The sequence below is a fragment of the Polistes fuscatus genome, unplaced genomic scaffold (assembly GCF_010416935.1).
Source record: "Polistes fuscatus isolate 324 unplaced genomic scaffold, CU_Pfus_HIC Scaffold3, whole genome shotgun sequence".
In the NCBI taxonomy this organism is placed as follows: Eukaryota; Metazoa; Arthropoda; class Insecta; order Hymenoptera; family Vespidae; genus Polistes; species Polistes fuscatus.
Window position 1 is genome coordinate 14704463 of NW_025113107.1, and position 15954 is coordinate 14720416.

The following is a 15954-nucleotide window of genomic DNA, read 5'->3' on the forward strand; positions in this document are numbered from 1 at the left end:
TTATTACTAAACTAACTATAATATTATTTTTTATAGTTAAAAATTTAGTATAAATCTATTTGTTAAATAGTAAAATAATTATTTCTAATTCTAAATTGAATTAAAAATTACATATTTATTTTTCACTTATTTTAATTTTGTATATTCATCCGCTTATAAATTTTCCCCAAAATTGCCCTTTTTTATTATAATAATTAATTCTAAGGATATACAAAATAATATAAAATTTAGTAATTATATAATTGATATAAAAGTGATTTGCGAATAAAGTTAGAGTTTAGATCTGTAAAGTTGGTATATAGTTCAGTTTTTCATAGTTATATATGCTATATCGTACAGTTCTTATCTATTATCTTACTTGAGATCTTTCTTGTACGTCGTTCTTATCTAATAACTTATTTAAAATTCAATAAGAAATCAAGATAAATAGTACTAGTTGGTGTGTTATCTCTATCAGTAAGTAATTATATATATCTATATATAATAAACACATATATGTTAACAAAATGTTTAAATATTACTTTTTAAAAATAATTTTAACGTATATTTATCATACATATATATATTTACAGTGAATTAACTAAAGAAATTATTATTATTTCTTTTATATTATTGACAAATATAATTATTGCAAACAACAACAATAACAACAAAGTAAATATAAAAATAAAAAAGCCATGGAAAATTTTCCACCTCAAAAATATGTCAATAAAATAGAAACTTTTGATACGTGTATGATCGAAGCTACAAATCAGCAAGAAATAAATCAATCGGTTGCTGCACAAACTCCTATGCAAACAGTACAAGTAAAAAATCAAGATAATCATGAATCATCAACATTGCATCAACATCAACAACAACAACAACAGCAGCAGCAGCAACAACAACAACAACAACAGCAACAACAACAACAACAACAACTGCAACAGGATCAAACTCAAATCACGCAAATACAATCAAATATTCATCAAAATATGACACTTACTCCAGTACGCTTACCTGCAATTCTAGACGGTGAATTCTTTACAGTAATTAGAGTAGAAGACACTAATGTTACAGTTAGATGTTTGCAATGTCACAAATTGCTTAATGGAAATTTAAAGTCTACGGGGAACTTTTTAAGTCATATAAAAGTAAGCGATAATGTGTTAATATACTATACATATATTTATAATCTAATACAACTTTATAAATTATTTGTTTCTTTTTTTTTTCTTCTTTTCAGAGACTCCATCCACTCATGATAGAAAAAATCAAATGTAAATCTAACCAAAGGAAACCTGCAATGGTATATATTGATTTATCTTCTGATAAATATGCAGAAATCATAAAAACAAAAAGAAGATACAGAAAATACTATAAACCAGTAAATTCATTTTACTATGTTTAGCAATTTGTCATTAAAATTTGTAGCATTAAGGAAAGTTAATACACGTTACTGACATTCCAAATATTTATTTACTTTTAGGAAGAGTGTCAACCCGGTAGCGAAGAATTGTATGAACAATCAGCAGAATGGACGGATCAAAATCCAGTTATTAGAAGAAGAAAATCGGAAGAACCTGAATCTAATGATTTTTTAAAAATACCACACAACAATTCTATCGTTATGGAAGATGAATTTGACGCAATTGGTCGGAATGTAGCGGCTAAACTTAGAAATATGCGTATAGACCAAAGAATAATAGCGGAGAAGTTATTAAGTGATATTTTGTTTGAAGCACAACTTGGTAATCTTCACAGAGATTCTAACATACACGTATAAAAGAATTATTTTATAATATATATATTTTCTATAAATGAACTGAATTATAGATATGCTTTAATAAATATCAAAAGAATATATTTTTAATAAATTCGAACAAGAGGAGCTTTAAAAGTTTTTATGTCTAAATATCAATTAACTTTTAAAGCACCAAAATATACATTGAAAACTGTAGAATTTATAATAATTATACAAAAGAAGTATAAATATGTTCGTAGCTGTCAATGTACATAATACATTGTAAATATTATCATATATCGTACGCTTATTTTGAAAAAAGAAAAAAAATTTGCTGCCAGTTATAGTAACTATTTATAAGTCTTTTTCTAGAGAAATCATTTTTCTATAAATATTATATACTATATATCAAATGACTATAATTAATTGTAAATAATAATAATAATAATAATTAACAACAAATACATTAACAATATACTACACATACACGTAATTATTATATTCGTTTAAACTATTCTATCTTATGCCCCTAAAATGCTTTTCTAATAATTATAATTGTAGAACAGTCATTATTATCAATTATGATCTATATCTTTATATTAGCTACGATTTAGGATTTAAAGAAATATTTTTTCATTCAGTCATACAGATTGTGAGATCTCTTCACAATGGCTCCGTTGCAATATTCATAAGCATAAGAACTTTAATGTTTATTTAGTATATAGTTTTTCTTTACCAAAACTATTAGCTTGTATAATCCTTTTTTTATTGATTGTCAACTACTGTATATTCTTCGTTTCTTTGGTTTAAATAGAACATGATAGACTATAGTTGACGAAATACAAAGTGCCATACTGATGAAAATTGTACATACTGCATAATTATACCAAAATCCGTTGAATTCAGCATTAAAATACCATGTTAATGTAAATACAGTATTTTGAATAATAATGAAAATATAATACGGCAATAACCATTTGTCAGCATATTTAAATTTAATCTTGTATTCTATCATACAGATGATATAAACTAAACCGAGCCAGAGATTAATAAAAAATGTAATTACATCGTAATACGATGCATAATAAAAAAGGTATACCAACATAATAATGTAATGGATACTAAGCGTACCTAATAAATAATATGGATAAAACTCATAAAATATGCTTATGGTAAGAATCCGTGCTAAGATGAAAAAGAACCACCAAAGAAATGAAAGGAATTTTCCAACTGGGTCGTCTTCGTCTAATCCTTTGGAAGAATGTTTCCTTTTAGGAACTTTTAAACTTTGATTACTATTTGTTAACTTCTGATTTGGTTCAATAATAGAAATTGACTTTGAATTTTCTACATCCTGATTCTCCGAAGTTTTTACAATTGAATCTGGACGAGGAGGTGCTGGTACATCCGGTATAGGTAATGGTACAACTGTGGTAATTCCTCTCAAAGGTGTAGGAGGTGGTGTCACATGAGCATTTTTCGGTGGTAGTGGTGGAGTTACAGATACCTGTCGATCTAAAGTAACTGCTGCTGCTTCTTCTTCTGCTTCCGTTTCTGCTTTTTGTTCTGTAGATTTGTTTACATTTTCATCTGGTTGATTTGATTCTTCCTTAAAATTAATAGCAGCCGTGTTATTATCCTCTGTTACGTTAGATAATTGTAATGGTGTTTTTTCTTCAAGATATTGAAGTTCCTATATATAATAAAATTGTGAGATAAATAATTAATCTCTCGAAAATATGTTTATTTATAATAATTAATTAAAAATTACCTTGATACAATATTTTTTTAACCACATTGCCCATGGAAGCTTTCTGCCGTTGACCCGTTGACTTTCAAATCTTTGAAAAGAAGTTGTCTCAATTGCGAGTATCACGACAGACATAAGAATACACAATACATGTATGGAAACTGTAAAAAGAAATAAAATGTATACAATATTGTTTGTTATTTAAGTATAAACTATTAAAAAATAAGATAATTGTCATACTCGATTGAAAACTACGCTGAACTGTATATTCTCGGAAAAGTAAATGAGTCTGAAATATAGCTTGTGGTGCAGCTTGAAACCAGGCTTGTAAAAAGAAATATAACTCGATGGCTGCAGGTGCAGTGGAAATGTTTAACGTTTTAGATCTTTTTTCTCCTGTCAAGATGATAGCATCCACAGCCATGACAATAAGTCCAGCATATCTATGTAAAACAAATTATTAATAATTAAATAATTGTAAACATTTCTCTAATAATTTATTAAAAATTGAATTAACAGTACCTGTAAAGCGCAAAGAATGGAAATCCAATGAGCTGACATATTTGAACAAATAACCAAATTAAAATTCCTTTTGTTAATTTATCATTGTCGGTCATCCACCAATCTGGTCTCGAAATAGTTAGTATAAAATATACTATAGCAGGAGCGTACATGAGAGAAAGCGTACAAGATCCCCATACTGGATTGTGCTCTCTAAAATGTTGCGCAGCGACGACTAGATCAGCAGAGAAGTGAATGATATAAACAATACAATTCACCAGCGTCGGTATCAAGAAAACCAAATAAATTTGTTCCGTTGATTTTAATGGTATTTTTAAACATCTAGATGACTTTCTTTGACAAACTGATACTGACTTTGACATTTTTATTATTTTTATTATTATTACTCTCACTCATTCCCATATGTTTTTATTTATTCTTTCACTCACATACCAAATTTTTGTATGACATAAAGTATCTGAAAAAAAAGAAAATTCATGTTGGTAAAAAGTAATTTAATACAAAACAAAACAAAAATAATACATTAATTGCAAGTATGGATATTTAATTATCTGGAAATCCTAACCCTAAGAATTAAAAATCTAAGATTTATGTTTGTATATATATTTTTTAGATATCAACAATAAACTGTCAATATTATCTCAAATTTCAAAAAGAACAATTAGGAACAACAATTACAAATACTTTAAATCTAATCGTACAATAATAAATATTAAATACAGAGATAATAAAGTTTGACACAAAATTCAAATATTTTTCCCGCGATAATCATATCGCATGCAACGTATCCTATGTGTACATAAATACAAAAATAAAAGAAAATTTTTCCTCAAACAATGTATTAAACATTTACAAAACAAAATCTTATGATTGTTTAAATTAAATTTCTAAAAAAAAAAGAAATGATTCATAATAACAAAGAACAGAAATATACATACAAAAGAACAAAAAAGTAATATGAATTGTTCGTGCAATTAATAAAAGAAAAAGAAAAAATCGTTGAATAAAATTGAAAGAAGTGATCTATAAATGATTTACCTAGTAAATCCTAGGAATGTTAGCTTTCCTTGGTTACAAGACAACAAATAAAACGATCTCTCGTTATCGATGAATTATCTCACTTATTGGTACAATCATTTAAACAAAATGAAGCTAAGGTGAAATCGTGTATATAAGTTGACTTTGGTTAAACAAGAATTATTGTTGGCTCAGCTGTTTTCACAAAGGTATACAAAACTTAACGAATATTAAACCGTACGATAAAAATATAGTTTTTTTGTAAATCTCAAAATAGTCTGATATTTTCTAACGTAACGTCTCATTAATATATACACATATAAGAGTGAAATAAAAAATGATGCCGATCGTAATGCAGAATGTAAAAAGCTTTGACACACACAACCTATATATATATATATATGTATATATGCATATATATGTATATGTATATTTAATTGGTAAAGTGCTTAAAAATACATGGTTTCGACATGTAATGTGTTTGATTAGTCATCACACATTAAACTGAACAGATAGCTCAATAAAGGTCGATTCCATCGACTAATGATAAAGGATTCTTAGATATCGGCGTTGCTATGACAACGAATTGCTTTTAATAGTTTCATTGTAAGAGGGAGAAAGAGAAGTATATGTGTTGATAGACCAAAAACTAGAGAGGGGTGATAAGAGAGAAATAAAAATGGAAGGATAAGTAAGACAAATATGTATATATATATATATATGTTGTGTGTGTGTGTGTATTGATATGCGCACGCGCAGATTTAATTGGTAAAAATAAATTTAAAAGAAATGAGAAATTATAATAGATGAAAGGAAGAGAGAGATACAAAGGCAATAGGGTCATAGTAAAATGTACAAAATAATTTTCTTTTTATTTTCTTTGTTAGGAGTATATTTAACTATTCGTAAAGAAAATCTCATATTCTTCCCAAATCTTAGCTATTAATAATCTCAAATTGATGATGTTGATAGATATCTTACTTACAATAATTATGATAATATTAATAATAATATTAATTTGTTGTAATTCATAGAATTTATTTCAGTGTTAATGTAAGTTACGCATACAGTTTGACTTTCTAACTTTTCAATAAATTCTATATGAAGATGTATATATTTTTATGGATTGTTGGAAATTTCTGAGTTTTCTGGATTTTCTGGTTGAAGTAAATTTAGGAAGGAGTTATATTGATCCATAATGTTCACGTGTTGAGGTCTATTTGTTAATTCATCATACTGCGAACCAACAGACCATAATAGTTCTAAATCGAATCGTTCTCTAGCCTTAGATGAGAATATGTGTAAGGCAATGTTTCCTAGAAATAAACATCCTTTGTGTTTACGGTACAAAATTAGAAAGTTAATTAATTATTTAGATTATTTTAATTAATATCTACCTAAATCCAAAGCTATCCAGTCTGCTGAATTTGCTCCTTCAATTTTTGGGATGATATCGGTCTTATGCATTTTTAGTTTAAATATTTTACGTACATATTCGGCTAAAGCAGTCATATGCTTTTGAGATTTACCTGTTACTACTACGAAGTAATCTACATAGTTATAGTCTTTTGGTACAGATGCAACAAAGATATTTCTTGCATTATCTTTTTGAAGAACAGCTATAAGGTCTTCTATTTCATAGACTCCGCTTATACCACCTAATATGTTTTATAATATTAATTAAATTTTAACAAATATTTTACTTTTATCAGGTTACATAGATTAATGTTTTTATTTACATTTACTATTTCTATACAAAAAAAAATATTGACTTACGTGTTAAATTCAATCCTTCGTAAGGATCATGATATTCCTCCTTTACATGCAATTCATCTAAAAGTATTCTTTCTCGTTCTTCATCTACATCCAAAATAACTTTAGAATCTTTGTCCTGAAATAATTTATATTTCGAGCTAATATTTTCTACAAGATTATTTTCATTCTCATTCACAGGTTCTTCCTTAGACAATGTATTTGAACTATCTGAATAACATCTTGTTTGTTTTAATAAAGAATAAGTAATAGATCTATTGTTGTGAGAAATAAATGTTTTGTATATTTTTCTTGCACGTAACAAATTGGATAATATATTATTGCTCATGATTTCTTCATTTAATTTCCTAACCTCAAAACATTGTTCCAAGCAGGTCAAGATGTTTCTGACGAATATCTCTACGAAATATCTCAGATGGCGGTAATGAGTATTACGAACAATTTATTTTAAGTTAACTCAATTTTAATAACAAAATATATTTAACTTCAATTACACATTCAAATTATAATAAAATAGAGATCATATTATTTGTATTTAAATCAGTGCTACTCGAAATCAATTTAAATTAATAATTGTATATAAAGTAGGATTGGGAAATAATGATAGAAAATATAAATTTGTATATATCGAGGTTCCATTTTATTTAAGATGAATAAAATAAAGACTTATAAAATTATCTCTCTGTATGAACGGTACATTGATGGAATGATTGCTACACAGTAGTAGAGCATGTAAGACTTCTGGTAAATTTAACTAGAAACCATGACATCTCAGTGTGATACTATGTCGTTCCTACAGCTGTAACAAAGGAAACAAGTTCTGTTATACATATTGCAAGAAATTTATTTTAATTTGCATTTAACTCTTTATGTAGATTATGAATTAACGAGCTTTAAATTTAGATTATTATCAATTGCTATACATTGATGTACATACACGTTAAAGATTAAATATATATAAAACTATGCTATCAAAGAAAATATTAATTAGGCATAAAAATACTTACAGAGATTAAAAAGAACAGTTTACTTGGACCTCGCACGCATCTTCCTCCTTTTGCGCTTTAGCCTACGCATACGCTTCTTACGCCACTGAAAACAAAATATACATTACTCACATAACCTATTCTCCATTAACATTTTTTTTATCATTAAGACATCTTTATATGTAATATATAAAAATAAAAAAAACATTTTTATAATGTAACAAAACTTGTAAATTAAATTACAATAGAATCCACTCATTTAATAAAACGAGTAAATAACTTCGTAAATTAAACGTTACACATGGCTGAAGGTAACACTACCGAATCGCTGATTACGCTGATTTTGTAATATATTTTTAATAACTTATTTCTTATTCTTATACATTAAATAATAATATTAGAAATTAAATGCTTACCTTTGCTCTCATGCTCTTAAATTAAAAAAATTAACGAAATTCTCTAATTCTCGATTGTCGTGGATTTCTGTTCAACCTTCCACATCAAGTTCCGAAATCAATATGGACAAGAGAAATGCTTAGCTTTATATACCGGAAATCTTCCATTGTAGTTTGATTATTATTCCTATAGAGGGCTTGATTAAGGACTTTGTTATTGATATTGATTAACAATTAAAAATGTTAATAAATATTACTTTATAATCTGAAATGAAAAAAATGATAAACATTTTTATATAAATATGCATAGAAATGTTTGTTAATATTTGTATTGAATCATTTTCGTTGTTCCATGTTCCGGTTCGTTCCTATTTCACTTGCACACGTTTTCCCGCGTTTAAAAGACTTTCCCGCGAAAGCTAATAGCAAGATTACTTGTTGCTCATAACGTTAGTGTATTTAGTCGATTAGTATCCAGTTTATTCTGAGTCATAGAGCGAGGGTCACAGATATTGTTGTTTAATTTGGAAATCTTCATTATATATACTATCTATTGCTTCTAAAATTCCATTTTAATGAAAACTTTAAGGTTTGAAGGTAGTCGTTTGTTTCGTTTGAGGTTGAACTAGTGAAAATTTTATAGACGACCATCCTTTAAATATAGACGTGAAAATATTATATTCGTTGATTATTTTGAATATTTTATTATAATTACTACTTTTACATATTGTTTTCGTCATTATTTTTTTTTTTACGTGATTTTAAGAAATTAAAGAAAAATTGTTGACTTATTGAAAATGAGTAAACAGACGAACATACTTTTTCCAATAAGGAAGAAAAGTACTTTTTACGGTAGCAAAGAAAGTGAAATTAAAGAAGATTTCACTAATGCGACTTTGAGAAGTATTCCTACACAATATATACCAAAGGTTAAAAAGATTGTAACTTTAAGTAGCAGCGAATCCGAATCTGATTCTGATTCAGAAAATGTTAAAATAAATAAAGTAAATTCCAAAGAGAATATAAGTAACGATGTTACAACTCCAAGACGTGTAAGAAAATCTGATGATTCTGAAGGTATGTACATTTATTAATATTTTTAGTGTTTAAGAATTATTTTATTATTCAGAGTTTTATATATGTGTTCATTATCTTTATAGACGATAATAGTTCTTCACCACCGAAGCAAAGAAAATTGGAAAAATCTGTGGAAGTTCCTTTGACTCCATCAACTCTCTTAGATAAACTTGATTTGTCGTTGGATGAAAAGAAGGAGAAATTAAGTCCGAAGAAATTACTTGGCTTAGATAAATATCGTAATGCACGTAAAGCCTTGCACAGTTCTGTTTCGGATAATTTGCCTGGAAGAGAGACAGAATTAGCAAAATTACAAGAATTCATTAGTAAACATTTGAAGAATGAATCTTCTGCATCTCTTTATGTTTCTGGACCTCCAGGTACCGGAAAAACAGCATGTCTTTCTAAAATAATACAACAATCAGAATTTAAATCAAAATTTCAAGTTGTTTATGTTAATTGCACTACGATGAAATCAGCTGCTACTATTTATTCAAAGATTATACAAGAGTTAGGTTTAACTGTACCAAAATCTAGTAAGATGAGTAAAGCAATAATAGAGAAATATTTGATATCTAATCACAAGATGCTACTATTAATTCTTGATGAAATAGATCAATTAGAAAGCAGAAATCAATCTGTTTTGTATTCCATTTTTGAATGGCCATCAAAACGTAATACAAAACTTCTATTAATCGGTATTGCTAATGCTTTGGATTTAACCGATAGAATTTTACCACGTTTACAAACGAAATGCGAGTTAAAGCCACAGCTGCTAAATTTTCCTCCATATACGAAGCAACAAATATCTAATATTTTATCTACCAGACTTCAAGAAGCAAATGTTCCTGATATATTAATTGGACCAGCATTACAATTGTTAGCTGGAAAAGTTGCTGCCATTTCAGGTGATATTAGAAGAGCATTGGATATTAGTAGAAGAGTTATTGAGCTTGCTGAATCGCATCAGACAGCACAAATTTTACAACCTGTGAATAGTACGACTAGTCCAAGAAAAGATCAACCTTTGAGCGAAAAGTCTGTTGATCTAAAAGATGTAATGACAGTACTAAATGGTGTTTACGGTGGTACACAAAACATTGATAAAGAAGAAAGTACGCTTCCCTTACAACAAAAATTATTATTATGTTCTTTCATACTGATTTTAAATAAGGGAAAAATTAAAGATGTTACCATTAAAAAGGTTAGTATTTTGCAATATTAATATATTTAAAAATTATATATTAGATTATAATAATTTATTGATTTTACATATGTTTTAGTTGCACGAGGTTTATAAAAAAGTTTGCAAAAAAAGAAATATTCATGCTATTGATATTTCGGAATTTGTATGCCTATGTACGTTGATAGAAACCAGAGGAATTTTAAGAATAATCAAGAAAAAGGAGGCTCGTTTATCAAAATTAAGTTTACAATGGGATCAAGAAGAAATCGGTGCAGCGCTACAAGATAGAAATATGATGGCTGAAATAATCAACGACGTGTCTTGCCTATAACAATTTTTTTTAGCTTTGTTATAAAAATTGTTTGAATTAGTAAAATAATTGTAAAATCACTTTTATAGAGTTGCTATATATATAAGCAAAATTTTAATCATTAGAATGTTAAACAATTTTACAATTTACAAATTTTAATATAATGCGAAGTCAAGGAATGATCATAACACCAAATTTTAACGGGTAAAATATGATAATATCATGTATTTTATAATTGACCATTAAAATCTTGTTATTTATATCATATTACATAAATCTTTATATATCTATTAAATATAAATTATATTTCCATTAAAATATTTTTCTAATTATAGTAAGAAACAACATATGTTACCTGTTAATTTTAGACGTAGTTTATACATATTTAAGTGATATTAAATCATGTGACTACCGAAGCAAGTGGATTTCAGTTTCTTTTTCATATTTCGCGCCATAATTTACCTATCGATACTAGAGAATTTTAAATTGCTTCACATCAGATAAATTTTTGTGGTAACAGAAAAAAAAAGAAAAGGAAACAATAATAAGAACAATTAAAATACGCATAGTTAATAAAAAAATATGTTAGTAATATCAATTGATTTATTTAAAATTATATTTCGAGAAATGTCGAAAATACATCGACCAATCCAGAAGATGTCGCTTTAAACATAAAGTTATATCATACGATTTCATTGGTCAGTTAGTAGCTATATTCAATGATTCGTTCGTAATTGGAACCTATTATCGTGAATATTTTGATCTTTCTATGGATCTTAGAAAGTTGTGTTATGGGCCTAAAGCGGTGAATACCATTGTGCCAATCTGTTCGTGTTGGCTGTTTGACCAGCTGTTTCATGTGACCATGAAATCATTTTGATTTTCGTGAAAGTCATTGTCAATTGAGGTTAAAAATAGTTATAAGTTCATTTAAGTAAAAATATATAAAGAAAGAGAAAGTTATAAGTGCAATTTGTCAGTGCGCCTAATTAATAACAATGGGTACGGGACAAATAAAACGTGATATAGAACATAGCTTGACTTTAATAGTAACAGGAAAACAATCAGAGATTGCTGAGGGATGGGCCAAATTAAAGAAGTTCGAAGGTAATCAGGTATACGATCAAGCTAATAATTATATTGATATTTTGAGGCCTATATTAAGGGATTTATTTATCACAAATGTTAACCAAATACCTGGTATTATTTCTTGGTATTGTAAAAACGTAATAACGATTAATTCGGATGTTAGTACGTTTGTTAGTGATTTAACGATGTTCTTGACAACTACACACATTAACGATATGAACGATTTGAAGAAGATTCTTGAGCAATTGAAAGATTACAATATTTTATTTTGTAAGTCCAATAATTACGTAGAACTTGGAAAAGCAATAGTGATAAGTTTGGCCAATCTCTCTCCGCCTTATCAACCATTAAAAAATGATGAGTTTAATGAAAATGCTATCAAGATTCAGACATTGTTGTGTGAGATATGTTCTAATAAACAAGTACTTGCTTCTGTATGCTTGAAAACATTATACAAAATTATATCAGATAAAAATAGAATGCAGGAACCAGCTCTTGCGTTAGCATCCGTACTAAAATTGATGGAACCTTCCGAAGAAGCAGTTGATTGGATACTTTTGGAATCCCAATGTGAAGATGAATTAATTGAGGCTTTAAGGGTCTTATGTACTTGGCTTCCAAATTGGAAAGGAAATAGCCTTGGTCGTTGGATAATGGAATTTATATTTGGTTTAGAAAGAAAGAAAAAGGATGCGATACTTATAGAAGTTACAGAAACAATGTTGAAATTAATATTTTCAGTGTCGTTAGAACCAGAACTTCGTCACAATGCTTCAGATATTATATTTCCTATTTTAAAAAGACAAGGCTCCCTACATTTATTAAATATTATTATTAATATCATGGATAAGATATCATCTCAATTAGATAAGGACAATTCTAAATCTAGTAGAGAATGTATACATGATATGACCGATATTAAGAGCGCACTTATGACAAGATTTACTCATTCTAAAGATTATATATCTTCGCAAATCAGTTTGCCAGTAAGGCCTCAAAACAATGTTGGCAAGGAAATAATTATTGGGCCCACTTGGACTAATGAAAAAGATTTAGATTCCTTTTTAGAATCACCCAAATCTATATACGGGAAAGTGGGTATTTCTAATCTTGGAAATACATGCTACATGAACAGTGTATTACAAGCTTTATTTATGACAAGAGAATTTTGTTACGAAGTATTAAACTATAAACCTTTTAATGATAATGGCGAACAAGTTATATTGAAGAAACTTCAAGATTTATTTGCTCTTTTATTGTACTCCAATAGAATTTCTTTATCACCAAATGAAATTTTGAATGCTTGTCGACCTGCTTCTTTTTTACCCGGTCAACAACAGGATAGCTCAGAATTTCTCTGGTTCGTATATACTTATGATATTCTTCCAACTACGTTATGCTTGTAATACTAGAAACAATGTTTATGTAAAATAATAATTGTTTTTGATGTTTACTAATAGATTCTTTTTCTCTCTCCAAACAGTCACTTGTTAGATATGTTGCACGAACAAGAGCGATGTGCTACAAATGATTTAATTAGCTATCAATGTAAAATCGATATACAAGACAGTGATAATTTGCCAATAGAAGAAGCAGGAGTCATTAAGCGTTGGACTACAGAAGAAAATTTAACAGGGAATACAAATTTACAAAGAAAAACTCAATCGTTAGCTGATTTTACGCAAGGTAATTTTTCACCTTATATTGTTAAACAATTTGTAAAGATTATTTTATTTTTATTTCAAAGTTTGTTATCTTGTAATATTTCGTCTTTCTAATAAAAAAACGTTATTTTTTCATTGACCAGGTGATGAGCTATCACAGACACAAAATCTCTCTGATTATCATTCTGATTCAACAGACAGTGGAATACAATCTGTTGGTGGAGAAGAAATAACTATCCCAACATCTCTCGTACATAGAGTGTTAGGTGGAGAATCAAAAATTACCTATAAGTGCGCGCGATGCAATACTGGTTCACACAACATAGATAAATTTCGTGATCTTCAATTGTGCTTCCCAGAAGAATTAAATGAAAATCAAGAAGCCGTATCCGTTCAATATCTCATAGATTATTATCTTGCACCAGAGAAATTAACTGGTGATAATAAATATAGATGCGACAAGTGTATGATATTATGCGATGCGGAAAGAATAATTAAGATTTTACAAGCACCGGCACATTTAATTTTAACGTTGAAACATTTTCATTACGATTTTGAAAGTAGATTAAAAACTAAATTACGACATAAAGTTTTATACAATGACATTATACAATTGCCGGTATCAACTCAACCAAATTCGATAACTGAAACTTATCAACTTTATGCCGTTGTTGTACACTCCGGTCACAATATGGATTATGGACATTACTTCACGTATGCTTGTGATTCTAAACAGAATTGGTACAAATTCAACGACAGTTATGTTTCTCGCACCTCTCTAGAAGATTTAAAGAATTTGAAAGCACCAGATACGCCTTACATACTCTTCTATGAGAAGTTAGGATCATCCGATGGAATTTATGATGATAAGATCGAATTATCTACATTAAGTAAACATATACAAGAACTAGTTGCTAAGGATAGAATTGCATACATAGAAGAATTAAGACATCAACCTGAACAATCGCAATACAGTCGATATCCAGTTACGTTATTTCGCCGAAGTGATAATTCTGATGACGAGAATCCACCGTTTAGTAATTGTCGTGGTCCAGTTAATATACAAACGAATTCACGTCTTTGTTAAATAATTTCTGTTTTAGTTGTGAGATATAGATTAAAATTTCATTTTAGCATTAATAAATTAATAATGAATTAATATTCATTATTCGGATTCATTCGTATATCATATTTATGATTATATCGAAAGTTGTAACGTATTCAGTACTACCATTTGCATAAACAAACCATAAGTATTTAAATATATTTATTGAATTATAATTACGGAGAAATCATAACCACAGAACAAATTTTCAATTTCTATATATTTCTTAAGAAAACTTTAATCGTCGACTATATTTCTATTACTTTTCTTTTTTCCTCTTAATCGCAAAGATATACTAAATAATAGATTATGTACATAAACTTTTAAGTGTAATCATAAATCCGGTGTAAGGTATGTGTAATAATGTTCCACGAGCTGTTCCTTCTGCTCTTGTTCATTAAACATCGATCAATTTAACATTGTTATTGTTGAAAAATAAGATACTTTTCGAATAGTTGAAAGATAAAATAATATGAATCCATTTGAACTAATGAAAATTAATTGTTATCGAAAGCACCTTTTGTGTGTCTTTTAAATAAAATACGTCAAACTTTGAAACAAAACGAAACAAAATAAAAAGAAATAAATGAAATACAAATAAAATTCTTATATAGAGAATAATCGTAAGAAAAAAATTCATATGTGAAATAGCATTAATATTATTAATAACACTTATTAATAACACTCGCGCGCGCATATATAAGTGGTTAACAAACAAAGTAATTCATAATTTAATAACAAAATACGCTTTATTCACATGTAAACAATTAAAAACTACTATGTATGATATTTATAAATGATACGTTTTCATCGGCTGTGTTTATATGTATGTATGCCAAAATCAGTATTTCAGTTAGTATAAAAAACGAACAGTATCTGAACGAATATCATACATCTACCATTGTCGTATATATATATACATATATATATGTATATATATATTAATGAAAAACAAATCGTATTTAACATCTTGTAAAAATAAAATCTCTTCATCTGTTAAGGAAATTATTTACTTTATAACCATTAAATTATGTTCATGTAGGGATATGGATATTAATATTGTAAACCAATAACACTGAATAGAACACACACACACATACATTATATTATTTATTAATTTATTTATATATATATATATTTTTCTTTTTTTTGAGATAGATATCATGTAAGATCGTAATCATTAACGAATATATATACACAAACATATATATATATATATATATATATTCTTTCTTGAGTGAAAGTTATTATAGAATTATATTATGCATGTCTTTGTTCTTTTTTCGAATGAAATAACATTAAATGAAATGATATGAAATGACATTATAATCGTGTAAATAGTGCATGTTAAAATAAA

General features: G+C 27.7%; 5 protein-coding genes and 2 long non-coding RNA genes across 8 annotated transcripts; 3 read left to right on the forward strand and 4 right to left on the reverse strand.

Moving 5' to 3' along the window:
• The first annotated feature begins 600 nt into the window (after nucleotides 1–600).
• On the forward strand, nucleotides 601–2582 carry LOC122519402 (probable E3 ubiquitin-protein ligase bre1). 2 transcript variants are annotated; one of them, XM_043638808.1, is made up of 3 exons: nucleotides 601–1133; nucleotides 1226–1366; nucleotides 1469–2582. In XM_043638808.1, exons 1-3 carry the CDS (start codon nucleotides 678–680, stop codon nucleotides 1763–1765), a joined length of 894 nt encoding a protein of 297 aa, XP_043494743.1. In that variant the 5' UTR covers nucleotides 601–677; the 3' UTR covers nucleotides 1766–2582. The 2 variants fall into 2 exon arrangements, with proteins under 2 accessions (XP_043494743.1, XP_043494744.1); XM_043638809.1 differs by having other exon boundaries at nucleotides 1226–1288.
• Nucleotides 2421–5565, reverse strand: LOC122519401. Its single transcript, XM_043638807.1, has 5 exons — nucleotides 5034–5565; nucleotides 3996–4452; nucleotides 3714–3916; nucleotides 3495–3634; nucleotides 2421–3416 (listed from the first exon to the last, which is right to left on the reverse strand). Exons 2-5 carry the CDS (start codon nucleotides 4355–4357, stop codon nucleotides 2499–2501), a joined length of 1623 nt encoding a protein of 540 aa, XP_043494742.1. The 5' UTR covers nucleotides 4358–4452; nucleotides 5034–5565; the 3' UTR covers nucleotides 2421–2498.
• Nucleotides 5566–5875: 310 nt separating this feature from the next.
• On the reverse strand, nucleotides 5876–7194 carry LOC122519403. Its single transcript, XM_043638810.1, has 3 exons — nucleotides 6789–7194; nucleotides 6410–6670; nucleotides 5876–6328 (listed from the first exon to the last, which is right to left on the reverse strand). The coding sequence occupies exons 1-3, from the start codon at nucleotides 7111–7113 to the stop codon at nucleotides 6132–6134; spliced, it is 783 nt and encodes a 260-aa protein (XP_043494745.1). The 5' UTR covers nucleotides 7114–7194; the 3' UTR covers nucleotides 5876–6131.
• A 208-nt stretch (nucleotides 7195–7402) lies between these two features.
• LOC122519404 lies at nucleotides 7403–8295 on the reverse strand. The gene is made up of 3 exons (XR_006304291.1): nucleotides 8188–8295; nucleotides 7793–7877; nucleotides 7403–7584 (listed from the first exon to the last, which is right to left on the reverse strand). It is a non-coding gene; the product is annotated as an uncharacterized LOC122519404 (long non-coding RNA).
• An 89-nt stretch (nucleotides 8296–8384) lies between these two features.
• On the forward strand, nucleotides 8385–10831 carry LOC122519400 (cell division control protein 6 homolog). Its single transcript, XM_043638805.1, has 3 exons — nucleotides 8385–9243; nucleotides 9327–10447; nucleotides 10527–10831. The coding sequence occupies exons 1-3, from the start codon at nucleotides 8964–8966 to the stop codon at nucleotides 10758–10760; spliced, it is 1635 nt and encodes a 544-aa protein (XP_043494740.1). The 5' UTR covers nucleotides 8385–8963; the 3' UTR covers nucleotides 10761–10831.
• LOC122519405 lies at nucleotides 9269–11319 on the reverse strand. Its single transcript, XR_006304292.1, has 2 exons — nucleotides 11095–11319; nucleotides 9269–9527 (listed from the first exon to the last, which is right to left on the reverse strand). It is a non-coding gene; the product is annotated as an uncharacterized LOC122519405 (long non-coding RNA).
• A 124-nt stretch (nucleotides 11320–11443) lies between these two features.
• On the forward strand, nucleotides 11444–15176 carry LOC122519455 (ubiquitin carboxyl-terminal hydrolase 35). The gene is made up of 3 exons (XM_043638886.1): nucleotides 11444–13188; nucleotides 13312–13514; nucleotides 13636–15176. The coding sequence occupies exons 1-3, from the start codon at nucleotides 11738–11740 to the stop codon at nucleotides 14577–14579; spliced, it is 2598 nt and encodes an 865-aa protein (XP_043494821.1). The 5' UTR covers nucleotides 11444–11737; the 3' UTR covers nucleotides 14580–15176.
• Nucleotides 15177–15954: the final 778 nt, after the last annotated feature.